The 27,139-nt window shown below is 40.8% G+C and overlaps 1 protein-coding gene across 1 annotated transcript in view; it reads left to right on the forward strand.

Annotated features, from left to right (window-relative positions):
• mao (monoamine oxidase) overlaps positions 1-27,139 on the forward strand; it is a 126,752-nt gene that overhangs the window by 72,026 nt on the left and 27,587 nt on the right. Inside the window, exons 4-8 of the mRNA XM_048540844.1 lie at positions 9,571-9,675; positions 12,497-12,588; positions 19,595-19,736; positions 24,044-24,193; positions 25,776-25,935. Of these exons, the coding sequence (XP_048396801.1) occupies positions 9,571-9,675; positions 12,497-12,588; positions 19,595-19,736; positions 24,044-24,193; positions 25,776-25,935 (649 nt within the window). The remainder of the gene's footprint in view (positions 1-9,570; positions 9,676-12,496; positions 12,589-19,594; positions 19,737-24,043; positions 24,194-25,775; positions 25,936-27,139) is intronic.

The following is a 27,139-nucleotide window of genomic DNA, read 5'->3' on the forward strand; positions in this document are numbered from 1 at the left end:
TAGCCAGTCTGCTGCTCCTAAAGGCAGTCTGTCTTTCCTCAGGCAAAGTTTCTCTGTAGAAAATTGCTACAATGTGAAATGTATAAAATTGAATGCCAGCCTTACTTAGATTTCACAAGGTCAAAAATTACACAACACTAGGTTATAGTTCCACAGGTTTATCTGAAGACACAAGCTTTTAGAGTTCCACTCCTCCCTCAGGTGTCAGTGAGAGAGGTGGCATCAGACACAGAATTTATAAGCAACGGGTCAAAGGTTCATAGAAGTGACACAAATGTGTTGAACAAACCTAAGATGGCCGTTCAACCTTTGATCAGTTAGAAAGATTAATATGCACATTCCAGAATTTCTTTCAAATCACAGCCCTAAGATAACTAAAGGTTTTATCCGTTCCCTCAGTATACCACAGGTGACACCCCAGGTCAGTCAGTGCCTTTTAGGTGTGAGGCCCTGTTTAGAATCTGGCTGTGTATCAGCTTGGAGTCAGACTGGTTTTATTTCCAAAGTTAGGAATTTATAAAATGCCACATTGACTATCTACAAATTGTGTGCTTTTTGAACAAAATAGAATGTATCTGTAATTACAAATCTACAAATGCAAATTCACCCCATAGAGTTGTGTCTGTGTACTTGTGTGTGTGTGTTTGTGCGTGTGAGGGAGAAAGAGAAAGGAACTCAAGATCGTGGTTGAGGCCATCCTCATGAGTCCTGAACTTGGATATCAGCCTCTGCTCGGCACCTCTGCAGGTACAGTTCAGATTCCCCCATGATCAGTAACCTGGCAGTGAAAGAAAGGTGAGAGCTTGTTACTTCCATGAAGTAACTGCTATTTAAATCCCTATTTTTCAACAGAAGGAAGTGTAGAATGTCTAGTCTGTATAGTCCCTCATATCTTACCAGCATGCAGTAAGGTAATTACTGACCTTTAATTTCAAATTACTTTTCTACCCAATTCCTTTTGAGTCCAAAAAAGACTGTTGGTCCCACTATGCTCAATGACTGAGCATGCACGACCATCTGGGCTGGAGAATTCTCAATGCATTGATTGTAGAAATTTCTCCTCATTTCAGTCCTAAGTGATTGACCCCTTCTCTTGAGACCATTCTCCTAACATGCTTTATTGGGAAAGTCTCTAATATCCTGGCAAGGCCAATGACCACTCTTTGTGTTTTTTGTGGTGAAGACAAAAAAGCATGTTCTTCAGTCTGTGTGACTTCCCTGATATCCTGATGGATAGCAATGTCACTGGATCCAATCTCAATGCGTCATGACAACTTTGTCCTAACTTTACCCCATTCCGAGATTGCAGATCCAGCTTGAGGAGGTGACACTTACCTGTGTTTATCCCCTTGGTGAAGGGCACTTACTCACCAGATAGCTCATGGCTAAGTGTATGCAGGAGAAATACTGTCTGAAGACCCTGAAGTTGGTATGGCCTCCTGCTGGAAGTGCTGCTTCTCTTCACACTGTGTACAACATCTATTTTCTTCTCCATCTCTCTCTCCCTGAACCTGCAGTGGGGTTATCAACCATCCACATGGATCTTCTGGCATGGTCCCAAATTTGGCTTTCCAGCCTATGATCCAAGTCTGGCCTTCCTGTGGTGCCATTTGTCCCAGGTAAGAGTGAATGGTGAGGATTTGTGTTGACAAGGCCGAAGTGGAGTGAATCCTTGAGGCCTTTCACACCAAAGAAAATCCTTCCAAAGATCCAGCAGAACTCTTGCTCAATTGAAAGAACTTTGATGAGCTCCTAAAACAACGTATTTGTTTCACTAATCCGAAGGCAACAATATGTAGTCACAGTGTTTGGGGTGTCCTGAAAGTTGAAGGCCGATCTACTTGGATAGTGCTGGTCAGGTAGTGTACCTCATGAAGCTGAATGCATGTTCAGCTGTACCTATTTAAGAGAAGGCATCAACAAATAGGGCTAGGTCCAATATTAATTGATTTTGTTGCCACTTGTACTGAAATACATTGAAAAACTTTGTTTGTGAGCAGTGCAGGCAGATCTCTGCAAGCAAAGGATGTACAGTTCAAAAAGACCAGAAAGAAGCTGCTCCTGAATCTTCTGATGTGTGTGTTCAGGCTTCTGTATCTTCTGCCCGATGGAAGAGGTTTTCGGAGATCATTACCAGGGTCTTTGATGTTGTTGGAAGCCTTTTCATGGCAGCGAGCCGTGTAAATAGAGTCCATGGATGGAAGGTTGGCTTCCATGATGATCTGGGCTGTGCACGCCACCTGGGCAGAGCAGTTGCCGTACCAGGCTGTTATGCACCCAGACGCTCTGCTTTCAATGGTGCATCTGTAGAAGTTGGTGAGCGACCTTATGGACATGCCAAATTTCCTGATCTGCCTGAGGAAGAAGTGGCGTTGTTGTGCCTTTTTGACTGTTGCATTTAAATGGGAAGTTCAGGACAGGCTGTTGGTTAATGTTACTCCAAGCAACTTGATTATTTTCACCCTCTCAACCTTGGCTCCACTGATGTAGGTGGGGATGTATTCTCCTCCTTTCTTTCTGAAGTCGATAATCAGTTCTTTAGTTTTGCTGACTTTGAGAGAGAGGTTGTTTACATTGCACCACGTCACCAAGGCCTCTATCTCTCTTCTGTAGTTTGACTCATTGTTGTTCAATGGTCATCCCACTATGGTGGTGTTGTCAGTGAACTTACCGATAGCATTCATTTATCCTTCAAACCAATCTGCGATATCTAATTTTACCCTGTTGACAGTCATTACAATCTGCACATTCAGCCATTCATTGAACTCCTTGATCTATTTGAGTGTATACCTGTTGGTGAGTGGCTCAGATAATAATAATCAACAGCTTTTCAATTATGGTGTCAGCAATTTCTGTGATCTCCAGTGAGAGACGAGGAGTGGTGGATGGTAAGACAGGGTGGCATTTGCCACGAGGATTGAAATGCCATAACTGGCAGGAAATATACAGTGAAAGTGCTCATTTGGCCTTGTGTTGAGAATCACTCCATCAAAACTGACACGACTCACACTTTGCCAAAAAAAACTGTGCAATTCACAGTCAGGTGAACGTTGAGATGCAGGAAACCACAGCAAATACCCACAAACTGTAAACTGTTACGGCCAGATCGTGTTCTGATATTGATTACTTCATAATGGTTTTGGAAAAAGGCCATTCATAGGATTTGGGTGTCACTAGCTGAGCCAGCATTTATTTCTCGTCCCTAGTTGCCCTTGAGAAGGTGGTGGTGAGATGCTGCCTTGTACTCCTGCTGACCCCCTGCTGTAAGCAGACCCACAGTGCTGTTGGGAAGGAATTCCAGAATTTTGCCCCAGTGATAGCGAGGGAACCGTGGTATATTTCCAATCTGGATGGTGAGAGGTTTGAAAGTGAACTTGCGACACCACTAATGTTTATCTTGCACTCAGTTTATTACCAGGCTGGAAAGAGTAGATACTTTAAACAGCTGAATTACATCCAAAGTACAAGTAATAACCTAAACCTTTGAAGTATCTTTAACCTCCTCCCCCTGCAGAAAGCAATGTATCCCACCCATGAATACCACCCCTCTGCCCACACTGCGACTGGTGACCTAGTCCCCAACCCCACAAACCCCCCTCCTCTCCTCTCCTATCCCAACGCTGAGCTTCTTACCAGCCCTAATGGCAGAGCATGACCTCAAGAGTCCCTTGCTGTGTCCTCAAGAAAACTGGTTTCTGCCCCCCACCCCCCTAGGCCCTCTGTTCATCTGACCAGCGGTCAAGCAGGAAATGAGGAGAAAATAGTGCAATGAGGTCTTGCTGGTAAGTTTAGAAACTCTGCATATTTCTGGCTTTACAATCCCCTCCTATCCACCCTACTTCCCTGGAAAGATGGTGCCCAAATTGATTATTTTATGACAAAACTTTCAATCTGCTATCAATTGTTGTTTTCACTGCTAACTTATGTCAAAATTTTATTTTGAAAATCCTGTCTCACAGTGCCACCAATAGATTTATCTGGTATTGCAGATGGTGGTTGATATAGAAATTCCATAGAATCCTGCAGGCCATTCGGTCCATTGAGTCTACACCACATCCCTGAAAAGTATCCCACCCAGACCCACTCCATCCTATCCCTGCATTTCCCCACCATGGTCACAGCCAGTTTACCCAGCCTGCACATCTTTGGACTGTGAGAGGAAACCCAAGCAGGCATGGGGAGAATGTGCAACTCTTTAAGGTAAGAATCTGGCACAACCTCATGGGCCAAAGGGCCTGTACTGTACCGTTCAGTTCTCTGTTCGACACAGACAGTCACCCAAGGCTGGAATTGAACCTGGGTCCCAGGCACTGTGTGAGGCTAGTAGTGCTAACCACTGAGCCACCATGCCACCCCAGTACAGAGGTATTCATAATCTGGGATTTGAGATGATGTGTTGTTAAATAGATTGTTGAAAAACACTTGTTAATTGTAAAATGACAGCTAGCAATGATGTGATGGATGTCTGCAGTAGTGAGAGTTGGATGAGGCTAATTGTGGCATAGGAAGCAGGTGGGACTTGAACCTGGACCTGCTGGTTCAGTGGTAGGTGCTTTACCACTGTGCCACAGTGTCACAGTTTTAAGTCTTTAGGAATTTGTGATTTTGAACACACAGCCTTCTACCCTGCAGTCAAACAGGCTATCACTGTATCTTTAGTTCGTTCTTTTAGCCTGAGCCCCTGGATTACTTGTCTGGTGAGGTTACAGCGGCATTGCTTCATATGGGCTCGTTACATGATTTTGACAAGCAACGTGGCAAGTTTCTCATTAGACAGTGACAGATTGTCAATTCAGGGACATCATTGCCTTGTTAATTGTTCATCTTGCCTTATTAATATTCAGCTTCCTATCTTACCAAATAAGTCAAAAAAGCTCAATGTTAAGAAAGTTTGCTGTGAAAAATGGAATGGGTGCCTGGTGAACTCAGCTGGCTGCTTATTCTGAAGGTCCTCCATGTTGGACACTAGGTACCAATATCTCCAGGGCATGCTCCCTAGGCACTGGCCACAAGCACCCATGTATGTGGATCTTGGTATCCAACATGCGCTAGCCTCTAAGACCTCTCTGACCCACTTACAGGATGCTTCTGCATTTCAGTGTTGCACCTCTTACTGCACTGACCGCAATCATTGCAATGCTGCAGTAAGGACTGTGTGTTCTCAGGGGCTCACTCCCAGCTTACAGGCTGGACCAGACCACAGCTCTGGGCTTTTCACTCACTGCCATAACGATCACTCACTCCAACCTCACTGGGTTTCCGCCTCTTCTGCTTTGCCCAGTCAGCCAGGTTCATGTTGTTTCTGCCTTGCCTTGCCATGGGAAGGCAGGAGGCTTGTCATGGCCATCAGCAGGTCTTGTTAATGTGGATACTCTTTAGTCAGGGGGTCCCAAAACTGGGGCTTGGAAATAGGGCAGCATTCCTTCCTGGAATGAGAGAGTGCTGGGCTCTAAGGGAGATGAGTGGCATAGCTGTTACTGTTGGTATTAGCTGGTGAGGTGCTCCGAGCGAGTGAGTAGGCAGCAACAGAGGGCATCAGGGTTTGTGCTGTTGGGATTGGGCTGGGATGCAGTGAGTGAGGGAAGATGCTGCAGGTATTGAGAGTGGTGGAGCATGAGCCTTGGTGGGAGGTGAGTAACATAGCAGGGAGAGTGAAGTCTCACCCCTGCTCACCTACCTCAGTTCACAGGAGTTCCAGGTCTCTGCCTGGAAAGTAGCTCAATGAATCCCCCCTCTCTGCCATGTCTGGGTCAAACATTGGGAATCTGTGGGGCAACTGTTATGTTATTTTACAAACTGGAACATATCTTCCTCATAAAGTGAACATTTGCATTCACTCTCAGGGCTGTAACAGTTTCCTGGGTGGAATTCTCCTTAAAATGGAAAACAGCTGTACATGTCTGAAAATCCCCCTGGCCGGCATCAGTAAACAAGCTTCTTCTAATCTTGCCCGCCTACTCCCCTCCCTAAGAGCTACCCTGTGGAAAATTACAAGTCTTTCAGCATAAATTTTCAGATTCTCATTAAATCTCTGCCCCTACTTTGTAACAAATTTCACTTACATGACAGGATTGATTATTGGTACCATACCATTAATATTTCTCCAGCAATTAAAACCTTCCAACCATCCATTTAAGTGAGACCATTTTACAGAGTACCTGCTCTTTCCACTAGAACATCAGATGGGAATCTATCGATGTTGGGACCTTGATTTTTTTCCCTTGCATAACAGACCGACTTTTAACCAGCATTTAATGCCAATCTGTAGGCCCAGATTGAATGAGCAGTGAGTGGAAATGACCAGAAGAACAGGGCAGACAGTTGTTCTCTGATTTTGAGCCGTCTCCGCACCCCTGCCCCAAACCAAAAGTCAGAATCAAAATGGTTGCCAATGTTTACAGTTTTCAGTTTATGTTTCCAGAAGACTTTTATTTCCTCTGTATTTTATAAGCCTGCATAATGCTGAAAAATATTTTAGAATATTATAGGCTATAAATAGAGCGTGGTAATAATAGGGTTCCCCTGTGTATCTCAAGTAACTTCCTGCCATTTTGCGGCTCCTTCTGAATAAAGCTGCTGATTACATCCTGATCACAGTTTCAAGGCAGGCATAGTGCTCTCTGTGAAAAATATGTGTACAGATTTGAATACTGAGGCCACTTGTAAAGAGCAAATTTAATTAATTTTGGCTTCATTCTATGCTAGATTCCCCAAATCAAAAATATAAGCTGTAGCTTTGCGCTCAATTTAAAAATATAAATATTAATTTGCTGCAATGTACTATTTTTCATCCTTCTGCAGTGCTAATTCTCTGCTGCCCCCTTGTGTTCCTTTTGACTTTAGTTAATTGCAGCATTTTGTGGTGCAGTGCTAGTGTCCCTCGCTCAGGACCAAAATGCCCACGTGCATGTCGCACCACACTGCAGGTTCATAACATGTCTAAATGTGTTGATTAAAACATAATAAGTTAATGAAGAAAGCCCTAATGATCAGTCCAGCCTATCCAATGTGGTTCTCCTTTCTTTATGCAGAGCCGTGTAATCTCCTTAGAGAGATGAGAAAACAGGCAATTACCAAACAATTTCGAAAATTAAATCTGAATAATATCCCCCTAACCCTTTCAAGCAATCCACATGAGCCAAGGAGACAATCTTATGGTCATAATTAATTTTACCTGTATTTGATGTAAGGAATGTGCTCTGCCCAGGGTTGCAAACAGGTGCAGCGGCTGCTCGAAGGAATTCTGTAAATGGGAACGCATTGCTCCAGCAGACAACCTCTACCACTGTTGTTGATCTGATGGTGTCAAAATCAAACCCACAGCCCAGGAGTGACGGTCTGTTTATTCATACTTTTGGTATCCCAATTCGGGCCTGCTTCAGTAAAGATCTTGGTTTTCACAGGAAATAACTGAAATCTGCAATAGGATGAGAAACCTGAATACAGCATCCAAAAGAAAGTTAGCTTGCAGATTGTTATTCATACGTTATCTTCCACTGTTGTTAGATCTAGGAATTTGCAACCAGGTATTACATTTCTTGAGGCAGGGTCCCCAGCACGAAGCCTTTATTTGAAAAGAGTATAACTGACCAAAGTAGGCCATTCAGCCCTTAGATTCTGCCCTGCCCTTCTGGATCACACTGACCATTAACCTCAATGCTGTATGCTATCTCTATGCCCCTTGATGTCATCAGTATCTAGAAGTTTTTCAATCTTTGCTCTTGGATTTAAAAACTGAGCTTTCACAGCCCACCGGGGTAGAGAATTCTAAAGATTTACTTCTAATACAAATGGTTTTCTTTTCAGTTTACCTATTCAACTCTTGCCTGTCTAAATCTTCTAGAAGCCTCAGTAGACCCTCCTTAACCCATTCCTACCAAGTTTTGTATCATGCACAAACTTGCAAAAATTACAATTGGTACCCACATCCCAATATTTTTTAATCAATCCATTTGAGATTAACAGAGTAACAATTAACAGATTTTGAAAGATGATTCTGAATGCATCTGCTAACTCTGTAGCCATTTCTTTCAACACTCTAGCATGAAAAATGTCAGGTTGTGGGCATTGTCAACTTGTCACATCTCTGGTACTACTTTTTTTTCACCAATACTCATTTCCCTCAGATCCACACTCTCCCTAGATTCTTGATTCTTAATTATTTTGGGAGATTTCTGTGTCTTTTTCTGTGAAAACTGTCACAAAGTATTTATTTATCTTCTCTGCCATTCTCTATTTCCTATCATGAATTCTCCTGCCTCTTCCACCATATTTCTCTTTGCTCATACTTTTCATTTTACTTACCTATAGAAGCATTTTCAATCCGTTTTTACGTTTCTTGCTACTTTATACTGTATTCAGATTCTATTCACTTATATTTTATCTCCAGCACTGCCTTCCTGGTCTTTCTACACTGCTATGAAGACACCCATTCAATCTCTGCCTGAATGCTCTTAATCTGCAGTGTGACCACTTTGTTGAATGCTGTAAACACATGTCCCTGTTTTGTGCATGAGTTGCAGTGACTCTGACCTCCATGCAAGTTTCAAAATCCAGATCTCAATGATTGGAAGCTTGAGATTGACTGGGCCATGTGAAATGTACATGGCTCCTCACATGGGACAGCATGGGCATTCCATGCAGCTGAACAATCCTGCCATGCCTTAAGAAATTCACTAATTCTTCATATACAGCAATTAGTAAACCCATGACAGTTTCCATTTGGGAGAACAAGGGCAGCAGATACAAGGGAACACCACTAACTGCCAAGTTCTCCTTTGAGACACTCACCATCCTCACGTGGAAATATGTTGCAACCCCTTCAGTGTCACTGAGTCAAATTCCTAGAACTCCGTTCATAACAGCATTGTGGGTGCTCCTCCTCAAAATTGAACCTGGGTCACCAGAACATTACGTGGGTGTCTGGATTTCTAGTCCAGTGGCAATCCCACTGGGTCATCATGGACGTAAGTGGTTTGCAGAGGTTCACAAAGGCAGTTCACCACAACCTTTCCAACAGCAATTAAGATGGGCAATGAATGCTGCACCAACCAGCAAAGCTCATATATTATAAGAATGAATAAATGAAAGCTCATTTCAGGCTAATTACTGTAGCCTGGAGGTTACTAAGTAGAAAGTATTAATTGTATAATCAGGTGCTGGTATTTGTGCATTTAATTCTTTGTGCTATTCATCTTAAATCATAAATTTTACTTTGCGGAAGTGAGGAAGTGACACTAGCTGGAAGCCTTGGCCTTCATATTCAACTCACATTCATGTAGATTTGATACAGTTAACTTTAAATTAACTTACTACAATTGATAGTAGAATTTTCAAATATTTAATTGAGAGGGTTTGATTTTGCTATGTACATTTCAGATGCTTTCTATGAAATCCTCTTGCAACATTAGGATCTTTGTTTGGCCCTTGTACATAAGCTTCTTATAATGTTTGATATGGTAATTAATTTCACCAATCAGTAATACATTAAGTGGTCAACTTATGTAGACAGCCCTTCAAAAATATTTTTGAGCTAAACCAATTCACTTTTAATTTTATTTCTATTTTCAGGGAAAATCTTATCCTTTCAAGGGTCCTCTTCCACCGATGTGGAATCCATTTGTGTACCTGGATTACAACAACTTGTGGAGAACGCTGGATGACATGGGCAAGGAGGTAGAGTAACTTTAAAGATCTTTATTAAATATTTAGCAGACAAAGTCTTGTTATTTTGAGAATTATCCTGGTGATAAAGCTTACATATAATAATGTACAGGTTTCTGTTCCTTTCTGAACACAAAGAACAATGAGGACTGTTTCCTACAGTCCCAGCATTGAAGGTAATTGAATATTGAATTAGAATGAATTGGATTGGAAAAGTGAATGTATGGCTCAAAGACTGCTATTGGAGGAGTGAGTTTTGGTTCATGGGGGATTGACATCATTGGAGGAAGGTTGGATCTGTACCTTTGGGATCATCTACACTCAAATATTGGAAGCTGCGTAACTAGAGAAGTAGAGAAGACTTTACTTCAGCTCTGATGAAAAGTCATCAAGACTCGAAACATCAGCTTGCTGACTCTCCATGGATGCTGTCTGACCTTTTATGATCTCCAGCATTTGTTGTTTTCAGTACAGATTCTAATATCTGCAATAATTTGTTCCTAGACTTTAAACTAAACAAGGAGTTGAGAGATCAAGCTTGAATATACGTCAGAAAACAAGGGATACAGTCAAAGCAAATGAGCAAGAGTGTGTAAGTTCAGGGTGGTGTGTAAGGTAGGTGGACTAGAATGGAAAGTGAAGGTCAGAGAATGGCAATAAGGGACAGAAGAAAAACCTTAAAAATTAGACCTGACTGCTGGTATGTCTGCTGAAAAGATACCAAAATAAAACAACCAAAGGCTCAATATCTAAATGTGCATAACATTCACAACAAAGTAAATGAACTAATCATACACATTAGTGACTAAATATGATCTGCTGGTTACATGGAGCTATGGCTGTAGAACCACAAAAATAGAGCCCTATATGTTGAGCATTATATGATATTCTAGAGCAATAGGAAGTGAGCACATGGTAGAGGGGTGGCACTCATAATCAAAAATAGTATTGGTGCAATAATTAAATGCGACTTGGTTCTGGAAATCAGGATTTGGTTGGAGTCAGGAATAGTTGAGAAAAGAAATCACTAGTGGGAGTGGTCCACAGGCTCCCGAACAGTAACTACAATATAGCGAAAAATGTACATAAAGAAATTTTGTGCACTGTGATAACCTGCATCAGTAATCATGTGTGATTTTAATCTACACATACGTGGAAAAATCAAATCAATAGTAGTAGCAGTACTCTCAATGAGGAGTTCATTGATTAATTTGAGGATGGTTTCTTAGAGCAGCGCATCTGGAACCAACCAGAGAGCAGGCTATCCTCTAAGTAATACAACCATAACATGATTTGAACTGTGCATTCTGTATCAAAAGAATAGTGAGTCCAAGACTAGTATTTTAAACTTAAATAGGGTAACTTGGGGAATATGAGTGTGGACTGGGATCTTAGGGTGGAGATGAATCAGTAGTGATGCAGTGCCAGGCATTTAGGGGATATTTCAGAATATTATGAATAAGTACGTTCCTACTATAAGTAAAAATATAAGGGGTGAGCCCACCATCTGTTCTTAACTAAAGAAGAGAAGGAAAGTATTAAACTTTAGCAAGATCCTTTTCCTTAAGGTGGGGGAGTTCAAAGCTAGGGGGCATCTTTTTAAAGTGAGAGCAGAAAGATTCAAAATGGACATGAGGGGCAACTTTTTTATCACACAGTAGTTTGTACATGGAATGGACTGCCAGAGGAAGTGATGCTGCAGGTCCAATTACAGCATTTTAAAGACGTTTGAATATGTTCATGAATAGCAAATATTTGAAGGAACATGGGCCAAACACAGGCAAGTAGGACTAGCTTGGTTGGGGATTATTGTCGGCATGGACTAGTTGGAATGAAGAGTCTGTTTCTATGCTGTGTGACTCTATGATTTAGGAAATACATAACTGTGCAAAGCTAAATGACAGGTCAGATGCCTCATCAGAATACAAAGAATGACAAAGAATCATGAGAAGATTAATAAGGAGAAATAAATTAGAGCATGAAATGTATAAACACATCGAGTTATCTAAAAGCGTTTCTGAAAAGGTAAAGAATAAATAAATGCGTTTGTTGTCTAGAGGGTGAGAATGGGGAAGTATAAGTCGATAATAAGAACTGATGAATGGAAAGAAATATTTCAGTCTGTCTTTACTATTGGTGACATAAATCACCCCAGTCATCCCTGAAAATCAGGGGGGTTGAAAGATGAAATAAACTTGATGAGGTTATAATCGCTATGAAGTGATATTGAATAAAGTGATGGCTTAGCTAACAGTGATCACTGAGTCATTGAATGTTTCTACAATAATAGTGTACATGTATAAGAGATAGATAACACTTTGCTAACAAAAATCTGTCAAAGGTTAGCAGGACTTTGTGAAAATGTGAAATTCGGAATACAACCAGACCAACTACAATCTTATTGAATAGTAAACTGGGTTTGAAGGACTTAATAGACTAATTTTGTTCCCAATTGATATGCTTAGGATAATGTAGTTCAGAGAGTGTATTGTGTATGAGAGAATGAAACTATACAGATTACAGAGTAACAGGGAGGATATGAAATTATGGACGAAAATTAGGGCATGGATGACAAAATGGGAAGGAGCAGGTGTGGAGCTGTGGAATGAATTAAAAAACAGTGAAAATGATGAGTGGAACAATCAGCATGAAGCGTGTGGACAAAACCTACAGAAAACATAATTATTTCTCGGATCCCAAAACTTCAAATTTTTCTCTTATAAATTACAATTTTACAGTATTATTGGCAGATAAAGCACTTGCATGCAAGCTTCACAACTGCGCTGCAATTAACGAGCATTCGCAGAAAGTATTATGAACCTTTTTTTTCCAGATTCCTGTTGATGCACCGTGGACTGCGCCCCATGCTGAAGAATGGGATAAAATAACAATGAAAGAACTGATTGACAGACTTTGCTGGACTACGTACGTTTTCTTTAAAATTATCCTGTTTAGATAGTTTACTATTTTTCAAGTTCATTATACACATTCTTCAGTCCAGCTGGGTCCTTGACCTTTTTCAGACAGAATGGTTGGATGGCCAGATTTTACACTTGTGCCAACACTGCCTTTGCCAACAATCAAGAGATATGAGTTACTGTTCTATATGGAGTATCCAATCTTGACTTTACCCGTCTTTACATTGAGATACAGAATCTCCCTGCTTGGCACACCTCAGACTGAGAACTGAGCACAATGTTACATTGTGTCATTCCAGTCCAAGCAACTCTGATGTGCTCCTAAGAAGCTGCTTGGCCTGTTGTGTTCATCCAGCCCCACACTTTGTTATCTCTGATGCTGAATCCCATCACAGTACTAGATAAGGTAAAACTACATTCTGTATTCGCACAGCCTTGGCTGTCATAGAATTATTGACATTTACAGTATTGTTACAAGCAGTTCCTATTACTTATGGACTTTGTGTACATTTACCTGAAAGGGACCAAATTAATTTAATGAATTTTTACAATTTATTTTGCATTTTACCATTGTTTCCTGTAGATAATTGAATGTTATATATAAAATGTTAGTGAATGTTGCCTTTTTAAAGGCTTACTGTTATTGAGGGCATTTAATAAGCACAGAGTAAGATGGCTGGTAGATTTAGAAATGTGATTACACAGCATGGTCAGACAGATGATGGGTGACAGCCAGGAAAGCCAGGAAAGTAGTTCAAAAATATGTGGTGGCTATTCCTCTATCAAATAAGTATATTTAGTTTTGTGTACTGTTGCAAGGGATAGTTTCTGTGAGGAAAATGAAAGAGGCAATCAGTTATTGGACACTAGGAATGATTTTTATGTTAGGCAGCATTTGACAAAGTTTAAAAGAATAGCTGTTATAGGGGACCCTCCTGTCAGGGACAGAAACAGGAGATTCTGGGCAGTAACATAAATTTAGGAAGTTCTGTTGCTTTCCTCGTGCTAGGATCCAAATGTTTCAAGCATATTGTTAGAGATTGAGAAGCCGTAAGTTATTGTACATGAGTCTTTGACTATGAATTAGTTTTTTAAAAATGCTGTGGCTTTAACTTTAGTTTTTTTTCAGGTATACTGCATTCTAAACAATTGATTCATGCAACGTGCTGTAAGCAGTGAGTTGCTATTTTATAGATGTTCTTGTTCTTTGCTGAAAGTGAGAAAGGTCACCAGCCTGTATGCATGTTAAAAAGCATGCCTTCGAGGGCCCAGAGAATTGGGTGTAGATGCAGAGAAGGTCATTTAAAGGAATGTGCCATACTTTACTTGCAGGATATTATAGTGACAAGATGGGTCCAGGCTCTGTGGACTGATTGAAAAATGTGAATAAGGATCTATAAGTGCTGCATGGACTTGGTGTAGATGTATTGTACATGAATTTCCAGAAGGCATTTGTGAAAATACCACATCAAAGGTTAAAAATTGTAGAAAATAAAAGTTCATTTGATCTATGTAGAATTTTAGTTAGGCCACATTTAGAGAGCATTTGCTGTAAGAAGATAAGACAATTGGCACAGATAGACAATTAGCTGATTAACAGGAAACAGCCATTAGGCATAAACTCGAGTAGTGTGCCATAGGAATGAGTGTTGGGACTTCAACGTTTACAATTCATAGAAGTTACTTGGGTGAAGGGATAGAAGGTATTGTTGCTAAATTTATTGATGACACTAAAATAGGTTAGAAAGCAAATTGAAAAGAGGACATAGGAGACTACAAAAAAGATACTGAAAGGTTATGTGACGAAGATGTGTTAAATAGAGCACAGGTAAGGAATAGGGAAACTGAAATTTTCCACTTTGGTGGGAAGAATAAAAATAAAGAAACATAAAGTCTAAATAGGGAGAGGTTGCAGATATCTGAGATGCAAATAGATCTGATTGTCTCAACGTATGAATTTTAAAAAGTTAGTGCTCACATGCAGCAAGTGATAAGGAAAGCTAATAGAATGTTATCATTTATTGAGAAGAAAATTGAATACCAAAGTAGGAAGCTTGTGCTTGAGTTGTACAGGACATTGGTAGGTGTACCATGCACATTATTGGTCTCCTTAGGAAAGACATAAATGTATTAGAAATTGTTCATTAGAAGATCTATCAGTCATATACCTGGAAGAACAATGTTGTCTTATGAGGAAAGATTGGACACGCCTAGGTTTGTATCCACTGGAGTTTAGGAGAGTAAGAGGTGATTTGATTGTAACACACAAGATCCTGAGGGTGGTGGGGAGAGGGGGCTGGGGATCTTGACAGGGTAGATGTGGAGATACGTTTTTTGTTTATTGTGTAAAAAGCTAGCATAAGGGGTCACTGTTAAAATAAAGAGTTGCCCATTTTAAACAGCGATGAGATGAAATTTTTTCTCACTCCCACTGGCTCATGAGTTTTTGGAGGCTTTTTCCTGAAAAGCTGGTGATAACAGAGGGTTGGGCCGTCACAGAACTTGGTCAAGTGTCATTTCAGGGAGAGTTAAGAGAGTTTATCTCTGAGCTGTACTACATTTTCTTGTTTACATATTTATCTCATTAAGCCTGCATCATACTTCGACAGTGCTGCACTCACACTGTCCTGCACTCATCAGCAGCAGAAGTGCTCAGCATTGTTGGAACCTTCTGGAGTTCCAGCCACTGTTTAAAGCTCAGCTGTGTGACAGATCAAATGCTGCAAGTCATGAATAGCCTTTTACATTTGCTGTGTATGAAGAATCACTCTGTAGATAGCCAAGAGGTGAACTGGCACCCTGCTTTGCTGATAGGAAGCTGGAGGTACTGGTGGATGGGGTAATGGACAGGACAGCTGTCGTCTTTTCTTAGAACCTCAGATTGGCATAACATGGTGACAAACAGCAACATTTCCACCTAGTAGGCTAATTACTACTGGCAAACATGACAAACTATCTGGCTTTGTGTATGTGGTAAAAGTCAAGGCAAGATAAAAATATCATGATCGTGTAAGCTCGAGCTTTGGGGTTGAAGGCTAGGCAGGCATTGTGTGAGCATCTGAGTAGGTAAAAATTGAGTGAGCATAATGAGACCAGGTGAGAATCCCTGAGATGCAGCCTGATTGCATCAATGAGATCAGGCGTTCCTGTGTGAAAAGTGTCCTGCCGACTGCATTACAAGGAAAGCAACCTGTACGTGCAAAGTGCAGCACAGAGGTGTAGAACAGTCTTGAAAGTAGATCTGAGATGTGCTGTGATGGTGCAGAGATGTTGGTGCCCATTGTATCCCAATGTTCATAGAAATGAGGTGTGTGCAGTCAATGCCTGTAAAGCATGCCCTATGATGTTGGTACCTGGTATCCAAAGGGAGGACTGGAGGAGCAGGTCATAAAGTCATATAGCACGGAAGCACACCCTTCCAGTCCATGCCGACCCTAGTCCAAAATAAACTAATCCCACCTACCTGTGCTAGGCCCATATCCTTTCAAATATTTCTTATTCTTATACTTACCTAAATGCCTTTCAAACATTGTAACTGTGCCCACATCCACCACTTCTTCTGGAAGTTCATTCCACACATGAATCCAACCACTGTGACTTTCGTGTCAGGGATTGTCACTGTCTACTTTCTGTCTGTAGGTCGAAGAATGTGAAACTGCAGATCAATGAAGTGAGATCAGAAAATAATGAAATAGGTCGCTCAGTGTTCATTAGCAAGAATCTCTTCTTGCAGATCAACACTTGGTTAAAAGATGTGACTTTTTCCTTTTGCTGTCGAGAAGCTTCTCACTGACCACTGCTTACAATGTCTGCTACTTTCTCACCAATATCAACAGTGTTTAGTGACTAGGCGGATTTCACTCTTGGTGCTGGCTAGGGTTTGAGCTCATTGTAAGTTTGAGCATGTCATTGAGATTACAGTTGGTCTTGTTCACCTGATAAATTGGGGTGTTAGGGAATTTTGCTGTTAAAGTAATCTGTGAATTTCCAAAATGTGAGGCTGGATGAACACAGCAGGCCAAGCAGCATCTCAGGAGCACAAAAGCTGACGTTTCGGGCCTAGACCCTTCATCAGAGAGGGGGATGGGGGGAGGGATCTGGAATAAATAGGGAGAGAGGGGGAGGCGGACCGAAGATGGAGAGTAAAGAAGATAGGTGGAGAGGGTGTAGGTGGGGAGGTAGGGAGGGGATAGGTCAGTCCAGGGAAGACGGACAGGTCAAGGAGGTGGGATGAGGTTAGTAGGTAGCTGGGGGTGCGGCTTGGGGTGGGAGGAAGGGATGGGTGAGAGGAAGAACCGGTTAGGGAGGCAGAGACAGGTTGGACTGGTTTTGGGATGCAGTGGGTGGGGGGGAAGAGCTGGGCTGGTTGTGTGGTGCAGTGGGGGGAGGGGATGAACTGGGCTGGTTTAGGGATGCAGTGGGGGAAGGGGAGATTTTGAAACTGGTGAAGTCCACATTGATACCATATGGCTGCAGGGTTCCCAGGCGGAATATGAGTTGCTCTTCCCCCCCACCCACTGCATCCCAAAACCAGTCCAACCTGTCTCTGCCTCCCTAACCGGTTCTTCCTCTCACCCATCCCTTCCTCCCACCCCAAGCCGCACCCCCAGCTACCTACTAACCTCATCCCACCTCCTTGACCTGTCCGTCTTCCCTGGACTGACCTATCCCCTCCCTACCTCCCCACCTACACCCTCTCCACCTATCTTCTTTACTCTCCATCTTCGGTCCGCCTCCCCCTCTCTCCCTATTTATTCCAGTTCCCTCCCCCCATCCCCCTCTCTGATGAAGGGCCTAGGCCCGAAACGTCAGCTTTTGTGCTCCTGAGATGCTGCTTGGCCTGCTGTGTTCATCCAGCCTCACATTTTATTATCTTGGAATCTCCAGCATCTGCAGTTCCCATTATATCTGTGAATTTCCAATATTGTTCTTAATAAAGCAAAGGGACAAGATACGTAGCTATCTTTGCAATGTGTATAGCCCTTTTTATTAATAACAGGACATATGTTTGTTCTACTTCCATGACCCACTGCGCTGTAGAAGACCTGAAACAAAAGTTCATACAGATACACTTAAAGCATTTTTATATCACTACTTTCCCTGTTTTTCCACTGTTATTAAATACTTCGACATCGTCTAGAAAATGATACATAATGTTGTCTGTAAGAGCATGAACTTAACCAATCAGAATTCCAATTTCATGTTGGATTTTATTAGCAGATTTGTTGTTGGTTAATTTCAATTTTTTTTGGTCTAACTCTGACTATTAATAGCTGAGTTGCTTAATCTACATAATTCTACGATTGTCCCACACATCAGCTATTCCATTTACTGTGAATGTATGAAGAGTTTTTCCTAGAGACAATGTTGTCGAGGAGAATACTGAGATACAGGCTATTAGACAAGGTGGGATTGAGGTCATAAGGAGGAGGTGTTAGCAATTCTAGAAAGTGTGAAAATGGATAAGTCTTCTGGACCGGATGGGATTTATCCTAGGATTCTCTGGGAAGCTAGGGAAGAGATTGCAGAGCCTTTGGCTTTGATCATTATGTCATCATTGTCTACAGGAATAGTGCCAGAAGACTGGAGGATAGCAAATGTTGTCCCCTTGTTCAAGAAGGGGAGTAGAGACAACCCTGGCAATCATAGACCAGTGAGCCTGACTTTGGTTGTGGATAAAGTGTTGGAGAGGATTATAAAAGATAGGATTTATAATCATCTTGAAAGCAATAATTTGATTAGGGATAGTCAACACAGTTTTGTGAAGGGCAAATCGTGCCTCACAAACATTATTGAGTTCTTTGAGAAGGTGACCAAACAGGTGGATGAGGGTAAAGCGGTTGATGTGGAGTATGTGGATTTCAGTAAATCGTTTGATAGGCTATTGCAGAAAATACAGTGGCGTGGGATTGAGGGTGATTTAGTGGTTTGGATCAGAAATTGGCTAGCTGTAAGACTGCAGAGGGTGGTGATTGATGGGAAATGTTCATCCTGGAGTTCAGTTACTAGTGGCGTATCGCAAGGATCTGTTTTGGGGCCACTGCTGTTTGTCATTTATATAAATGACCTGGATGAGGGTGTAAAAAGATGGGTTAGTAAATTTGTGGATGGCACTAAAGTCGGTGGAGATGTGGATAGAGCAGAAGGATGTAGCAGGTTATCGAGGGACATAGATAAGCTGCAGAGCTGAGCTGAGAGGTGGAACATGGAGTTTAATGTGGAAAAGTGTGAGGTGATTCACTTTGGAAGGAGTAACAGGAATATAGAGTACAGGGCTAATGTTAAGATTCTTGGTAATGTGGATGAGCAGAGAGATCTCGGTGTCCCGTGCATAGATGCCTGAATTTGACACCCAGGTTGATAGGGTTAAGAAGGCATACGGTGTGTTAGGTTTTATTGGTAGAGGGATTGAGCTTCGGAGCCATGAGGTCATGTTGCAGCTGTACAAAACTCTGGTGCAGGTGCACTTGGAGTACTGCGTGCAGTTCTGGCTGCCGCATTATAGGAAGGATGTGGAAGCATTGGAAAGGGTGCAGAGGAGATTTAATAGGATGTTGCCTGGTATGGAGGGAAGGTCTTATGAGGAAAGGCTGAGGGACTTGAGGCTGTTTTCGTTAGAGAGAAGAATGTTAAGAGGCGACTCAATGGAGACATACTAAATGATCAGAGCATTAGATGGGGTGGACAGTGACAGCCTTTTTCCTCAGATGGTCACGTGGGGACATAGCTTTAAATTGAGCGGTGATAGATATAGGACAGATGTCAGAGGTAGGTTCTTTACTCAGAGAGTAGTAAGGGTGTGGAATGCCCTGCCTGCAACAGTAGTAGACTCGCCAAGTTTAAGGGCATTTAAATGGTCATTGGATAAATATATGGATGATAAGGGAATAGTGTAGGTTTGATGGGCTTCAGATTGGTTTCACAGGTCGGCGCAACATTGAGGGCTGAAGAGCTTGTACTGCGCCGTAACGTTCTATGTTCTCGAGAATATCCTTTTAATTTTCAACCTGCAGGGTTGCCAAGCATTTTGCCACTCTCTTTGTGAATATAAATGTCACCTCTGAACCACATGAAGCCTCTGCTCTCTGGTTCCTGTGGTACATCAAGCAGTGTGGTGGAACAACACGGATTTTTTCAACAACCAATGGTGGACAGGTGAGCAAACATTTTAAATGTTACTTTCCTGATTTGCTTGTTTCAGTACATGTTTGAAAAGATTGATGAGTAAGAATGGAGAAATTTTTCAGCTATTTTTGGGTGTGCGTTGCTGATGTAGAGTGCGGAAAGAGTGCCTTGTTTCAATCAGATGACTTTTCTTCTATCAACTGAAGGATTAACTGTGAATAATTTATCTAAGAATGTCCAGTTGAATATTTTCCCACATGTTCATTAGGGGTGCTTTACTGAAGCAGACTGAAAAAATAAACAAGTCAGCTTTCTATGGACATGTTCCTTTCAGAAAATGGTGCTATTCTATGTGAGTGTTTGAGTATGTTTTAACCAAGAAGGAAATTGACTCTATACCAAAGGTTTTGCAAGTTGCTTCTGTCTGTCGTTATAAGTAAATGAAGAAAAACATTATTTGTATGTGATTTTTGCCTTTGTAATTTTGAAATTATCTAATGGTTACCAATCTTACTCAATAGTTCTGTGGCCATTCTATTTTGTCTTCCTGATCTGGTATGTTTCAGGTTGTAACAATTCATTTCCCCATTCATTTAACTGTAGGCCCCCATTGCATTTGATATTCTTGGTAGTTTGACATTCCTGGAAATTTCTGTAATTGGATAAGTGTCTGCAAGATCTTTGTAAACTGAAACTTTGCTTGCCCCATAACTCACAACTGCCACCCGACAATGGTGTATTACATCAGAAAACTTGTAGGCTCCCCATATCCGACCCACTCTAAAAACTGATAAAATAATGTGCTGTCAAAGTGTCACATTCAGAGTAAATCATTATCATACTTATTTATAAATGACATAACATCATAAAGATTGAAAGACAAAAATAGCCAGCATCTGCGGTGCTTACTGTCTTCCAAAAAGTAAATACAGGTTTTAATTGAATTGTACATTTGCACAGCCCAAACTCTGAAAAAACTTTGTGCAAAGTTAACTTATATGCTGACAAGGAAATATTTCTGACTACTACAGGAATCCTGCTGTCAAATACCATCAGAAGGCTTTGATTTATTAGGTGTTAATGTATAGATTCACTTTTAAAACCAAAGCTTTGCATTTTATTGTGCCTTTCACAAACACTGACAAGCTCAAGGTACTTTATAGCCAATGATGTACCGTTGAACTGTAGTCACTCTTGGAATGAGGAAATACAGAAGTAAATTCATACACAGTAAGCTCCCATAAAAATCACTGTAATAAAGGGCAGATCATCTGTATTATGATGCTGATTGAGAGATGAGTATCAACCAGGCCACTGGCCTCTCTCTACTTCAGGATACAATAATGGGATCCTTTTTACCCATCTGAGAGCATTGAATGGCCTCAGTTAAATATTTCATCAGAAAAACAGAACTTCCAGCTTCAAGGAAACCACCCAAAGTACAGGTCTATTAGCCTTGATTTTGATGCTCAAGTCCTGGCATGGGACTTACAATCAGAATCTGTGACTCAGACACATGTGAGCTACCAGCTGAGCCACAGCTGACACTTGCTTCCAGCTTGCTGATCCTATATGCTAGGACAGTAAATGTCCAGTGGGATAAAACATTTCTGGACCTGTTCATGGGTTCAGACTCAGTGGTGCATAAGAAAGTAGCATATTTGTTTATAATATTTATATAGGAGGAACGTAACGTGCTGGAAAAGAGAACTGGGTAATTTTAATTGAGGAGAGTAAACATTTTTCAGGAAGACTAGCTTTATGCAAAAAAGAGATTCAGACAACATTCATGGATTGGTGTTTTAACTTCTTGTCAGCCAGAATAGCAGCTTGTCTAAGTCTCTGTCTCTCTACAAGCATCCAGATTGGAAAGGCTGCTGAATTTTTGAGAACTTAGAAATACATTCCCAGGTTTTCATAGATGGCCTCAATTTTAAGTGTCCGCACCCACGGACCAAAAAGCTGCACCAGTTCCAGATTTGTCTGCTAAGGCTGCTTTCTGAGAAAATGGAACTTCTCTGATATGCCTCTGATATAAAATGGTATGTGCTTAAAATCACCCTAACTGCTGCCTCATAATCAGTGACATTGTCAACAGGTAAGAGGGAATTAGAATTAGAATTAGATTTTATTGTCATGTGTACTCAAGTACAGGGATACAAGAGTGCAGTGAAAAGTGTACAATGTCACCATTCCCAGTATCATTTTAGGTACAAAAGTATCTAGGTACAAAACCTTGAGTACAGAGTAGAAAAATAAGGAAGTATAATTAAAAGTTCAACATTAAAGTCCTTCTTAGTATAAAGTAGAAAAGTAAAGAAATGATGTAAACTTGGTGAGCTTTCCCTGTCAAAGCATTTTAATACTACGCACTCCAGGTAACTTGTTTGCAAATTTTTAAATAGCTTCTGAATGAACAATTTAATTTCTTCACTCCAAATCTCATGGGAATTGGCTCTCTGCTTTTCAATCCTCTTGGTTGGCTACAACAAAGAATTTCAATTATTTCTTGCATGCTGCTATTTCAACCTTCTATTGAAATATAGTACTGGTCAAAATTAAAGAGTTACGAGGCTTTCTTGTGATATCGAACACACACAAACACAGATATAAAGTATGACAATAGAACGGTATCTATAGCAAAAAGGAAAGTCACAAACATCCAGTTTAAAAAAAGCCTGCCGAGTCCTAGAGGGTTTGGGTTTAACCTGAGAGCACAGTGTTTAATTGATGATTGTATCCTGCACAGGATGTAAAATTTGTAGATATCTGAATTCTCAGTGGTTGGATAATTTTCTGATTTACTTTTATCACTGTGTGCAGTTTTCAAGAGTTAGAGTGAATCAATGAGGCAGAGATCACTAGACTTGCAACTCTGTTGTTACAAATCCATTTTTTTTCTCTCTCAAAAAGCTGTTGCCTAAAATTTTTTGTTCCATTATGTGAATCTTCCAGAAAGACATTCATTAACAGGAGACACAGATCTTTTTACAATGATGTTAATTTCAGTCCAGAATTATTCTTCATATTGACTATTTCATGAACTTGGCTCTGTCTATTCAGGTGATCTCTGAAGCTATCTTAAATACTGTGAGTGGTTTTCTTTTATAAAAAATTGGTTAGCTCATCTCAGGTCCCAGGTATTAAAATCAAAATCAAAATTTCATTTTTTGCCACAATCGTATCAAATAGAAAAAAAGAGAAAATAGGGGTTATGTTAAGAGGTGAAGGACAAGTCCAAAGAGGGAGTATGGTTTATCTATCTCAAACATGTTAATGAGTATAGCAAATCATTCTGCAATATATCAGTAAAATGCATTGTTAATTGTGAAGTGACATGCCTGACAGAGAAAACTTGTGAGTTAATAGAGACAAAATTAATCTTATTTGTCCGATTTGATTCGATTAGAATAGATTAGATTCCCTACAGTGTGGAAACAGGCCCAACAAGCCCACACCGCCCCTTGAAGCATCCCACCCAGACCCATCCCCCATAACCCACACACCCCTGAACACTACAGGCAATTTAGCATGACCGATCCACCTAGCCTGCACATCTTTGGACTGTGGGAGGAAACTGGAGCACACAGAGGAAACTCATACAGACACGGGGAGAATGTGCAAACTCCACACAGACAGTCGCCTGAGGCTGGAATCGAACCCAGGTCCCTGGTGCTGTGAGGCTGCAGTGCTAACCACTGAGCCGGAACACTTTGGGTGCACACAAAATATGCAGTTTAGGCTGACTCCCAAGATTTTCTCCTTCAAAACACTTTATAGTAGCTTCCACTTGGCTGATGAACTAAAATAGCCATGATGATTATCTGTGGCTCCATGGTAACTGTCTTGCCTCCTTAGTTTAAAGTTGTGGGTTCAAGTCCCATTTTAGAACTTTGAAAAATAGGTCCAGCTAACTTGCCAATTCAGTACTGAGGGAGCACTGCACTGACAGAAGTATTGTATTGGAAAGAGCCCATTAAAATGAGTCATAGTGTGCTTTCTCTGATATAACTTATTGCATGGCACCACTTCAAAGAGCAGGAAAATTTTCCAATGTATATCCCTTAACCATTATCCCAAATACTGATCTTTACTTTGATGTTTGTGGGATGTTGTTTTGTGCAAATTGACTACTATAATTTCTACATTACATCATTCACAACATTACAGTCAAAGAAGTGTGGTTTCAAAAAGTGCTTTGGGACAATGTAGGATCGTGAAATCCAAGTCCTTTTTTTTGATGTCTGATTCATAGAGATTATAGATGACTTGATGAACAGTTTTATATGATCTACAGTTTTCAAGTAGTCCATTGATTACATATTCTATGTTTACAGGAACGAAAGTTTGTTGGTGGTTCTGGTCAGATCTGTGAACGATTAATGAGCCATCTTGGAGATTGTGTAAAACTGAAAAGCCCTGTAATCCGAATTGATCAGACACAAGATATAGTCATTGTGGAGACTTTGGATCATGAGACATTTAAGGTGAGGAAAATGGACAGTAATAACTGGTGATGCACTTTAATCCAAAGCATTGCACAAAAGCAGGGAATAAAAACCGAAAGAACTGCGGATGCTATAAATCAGGAACAGAAACCAAAATTGCTGGAAAGGCTCAGCAGGCCTGGCAGCATCTGTGAAGAAAAGATCAAAGTTAATGTTTCGGGTCCAGTCGACATTAATTCTGATCTTTTGTTTCTTCACCAATGCTAACAGCTGAGCTGAGCAACTTCTGTTTTAGTTCACAAAAGTTGAACAGAGGCCTAGAAACTCTTGGGGCTAGTCTGGCAGCATAAATGCAAGAGAGTGACAGTCCCATTCACCTTTCAATGAGGCAGAAAAATCTCTGCCCCAGATTTTGAGAACAGGGTCATTAACAGCATGATGGTCATCTGAATAACTACTGTAGTGTAGGCATGTGCCTCGTGACTGTTCATTTGCTGCTGTTTGTACAATTCTTATTGCATTAATTACCCATGACAGCAGAGAGTATGTCTTGTGACCCACTAGTTATTTGCTGACATGGTTTTCTTTCCTCAAATACTGAGAAAATGCTAAATTCTAAAGGATGAAAACACTTTGACAACTTCCAGATAATCTTCCATTGACATTTAGAATTCTTGTATGTTTTCTCGTATAATCTTTACATTCACACAGTGAAATCTGTCTAAACAGTGCTGAGAAGCCTGAGATGGTACATATACCGGCTCAAAAATCAGCACGAGTATTGAATGTTGGACCCTGAACTCCAGAGGTAGTGGTCAAGTGGAAATATTACTGAACTAGGAACACAGTGTGCCAGCCTAATGTTCTGGGGGATTTCAGGTTTGTATTATGCCAATAGCAAATAGTGAAATTTGAATTCAATGCAAATCTGGAATAAGGAGCTAACCTAATGGTAACCATTACCATAGTGCTATGGTTAGCTCAGTTGGCTGGATTCATGATGCAGAGTGACACTGACAGTGCGGGTTCAATTCTTGCATCAAATGAGGTTATCATAAAGGCCCCATCTTCTCAATCTCACCTGAAATGTGGTGATTGTCAGATTAAACCATCACCAGTTGTCTCTCTCTCTTTCCTGATGATTCTTTTTCTATGTAGTTATTCAAATTTTGTCGTGGTGTGGACCATGAGTGGCTCAGAACTACATTAACACTTTAGCTTTGAGGCATTGTATTTGGTTGGATACCTGAGAATGTCTCCACACACGTCTCGTGTGAAATTAAAGTGTCAGTGAGGAAATGCAGAAGAATCATAAATGAGCCAATATCACATCACATCACCACACTGCGCCCCCTCCCCCAACTCAGACCTCTTACCTCCAGACAGCCTCACAATTTGTCATCTCTTGATTGTTAAAATTGATGGATTTCCAGCTCATTTTTTTGTTGTTACCCTGAAATTTAGACAATGAAGGAGAGAAATGTCTGATCTTGAATCTCTCCAGAGTTGTCTATTAATGGAGAAACCTATTTATTCAACCTTTATGACTGGGAAGAGGTGAGTGGAGGTAATAAAAGCGGAAAGGTGGAAAGGAAGTTATACTTTTTTTGTTGTCATTTAGGCTAAATATATTATCAGTGCAATTCCACCATCTCTCACTGCGAAGATTCACTATCAACCACCCCTACCAAATCTACGTAACCAGTTCATCCAACGTGTTCCCATGGGCTGTGTGATCAAGTGTATGGTGTACTACAGAGAAAACTTCTGGAGGAAGAAAGGTAGGTTCTTTTCCAGAAAACAAAGTAATGGATGGAATTCAAAGTGGACTGTTACTTGCTGATTCACCATGAAATATTTCAGTAGTTTTGTCAGAAGTTATCCTATCATTAATATTATCTCTAAATTTCTCACTTTATAAAATCAAATTCTCATTCAACAAGTATCACAGTAAAAGATGATGATGCTGATGTGTTCTGTGCCATCAAATCAGAGCTCGAGGGATGAGACCAAGTCAGGTTATGAAGTAGAGAAAGAATTCCTAGGATGGTCCTGAACAATTTCACTTTGAAACCATTGGAATTGATGGGTGAGAAAAAAACTCAACAGCACAAACGTTGAGCACTATAAGTGGCCTTAGAGGTTGGTGTGTGTGCACACTTCACATGCGAGCCATGCTGATCACTGCATTGAGAAGGGCATTATGTGTCTGTAATGACTGTCTAGCAGAGGTAAACTGAGTAGGCAGATCAGATGCTAGTCAGCCTGTAATGTGGATTTTATGCCAATTGGTGCTAGATGTTCCTTATTCTTTGTTGTTGCACACAGGCTTTCTTCCTGCTGATGCATCATCCATCAGTGTCAGTTTCTGAGCTGATGAAATTGATTGGTGTTTCTTCAAAATCGCAATTAAGAGTAGACCAGCTTGCAATTCTTGAATATCTGAAAGAAGGGCATAGCGGAGGGTTATGATAGTAGGTTGGGAAAAGCAGAAGTGTATGCTTATATCATCTGCAATCTGTAAATCACAAAATAACATAGGATGAGGAGGAAATGGTGTTTGAAAAGGTGGTTTAGCTAAGAGGAAACTATCATCTTGGATGGTTTCAAATCACATAGATACTGATAACATCAGTTATGACTGTGTCTTTTGGGGCAATTTACCCCCAGTTTGACCAGTACTCAATCTCTCATGTCCTCGTGGTTGCATGTGACAAGAGTAATAATTCATCGTGCAAATCAATCTCTATCAATTGGTAAAATAACTGAACTACATAATAGAACATAGAACAGTACAGCACAGTATAGGCCCTTTGGCCTACAATGTTGTGCCAAACTTTTTCCCTGAACCTAAGGTCTATCTAACCTCCACCCCTACCTTATACTATCATCCATATGCCTATCTAATAGCCACTTAAATGCCCCAATGAGGCCGACTCCACTACCCTCTCCAGTAATACATTCCACGCCCCGACCACTCTCTGA

This window comes from Stegostoma tigrinum, chromosome 12, assembly GCF_030684315.1.
Source record: "Stegostoma tigrinum isolate sSteTig4 chromosome 12, sSteTig4.hap1, whole genome shotgun sequence".
In the NCBI taxonomy this organism is placed as follows: Eukaryota; Metazoa; Chordata; class Chondrichthyes; order Orectolobiformes; family Stegostomatidae; genus Stegostoma; species Stegostoma tigrinum.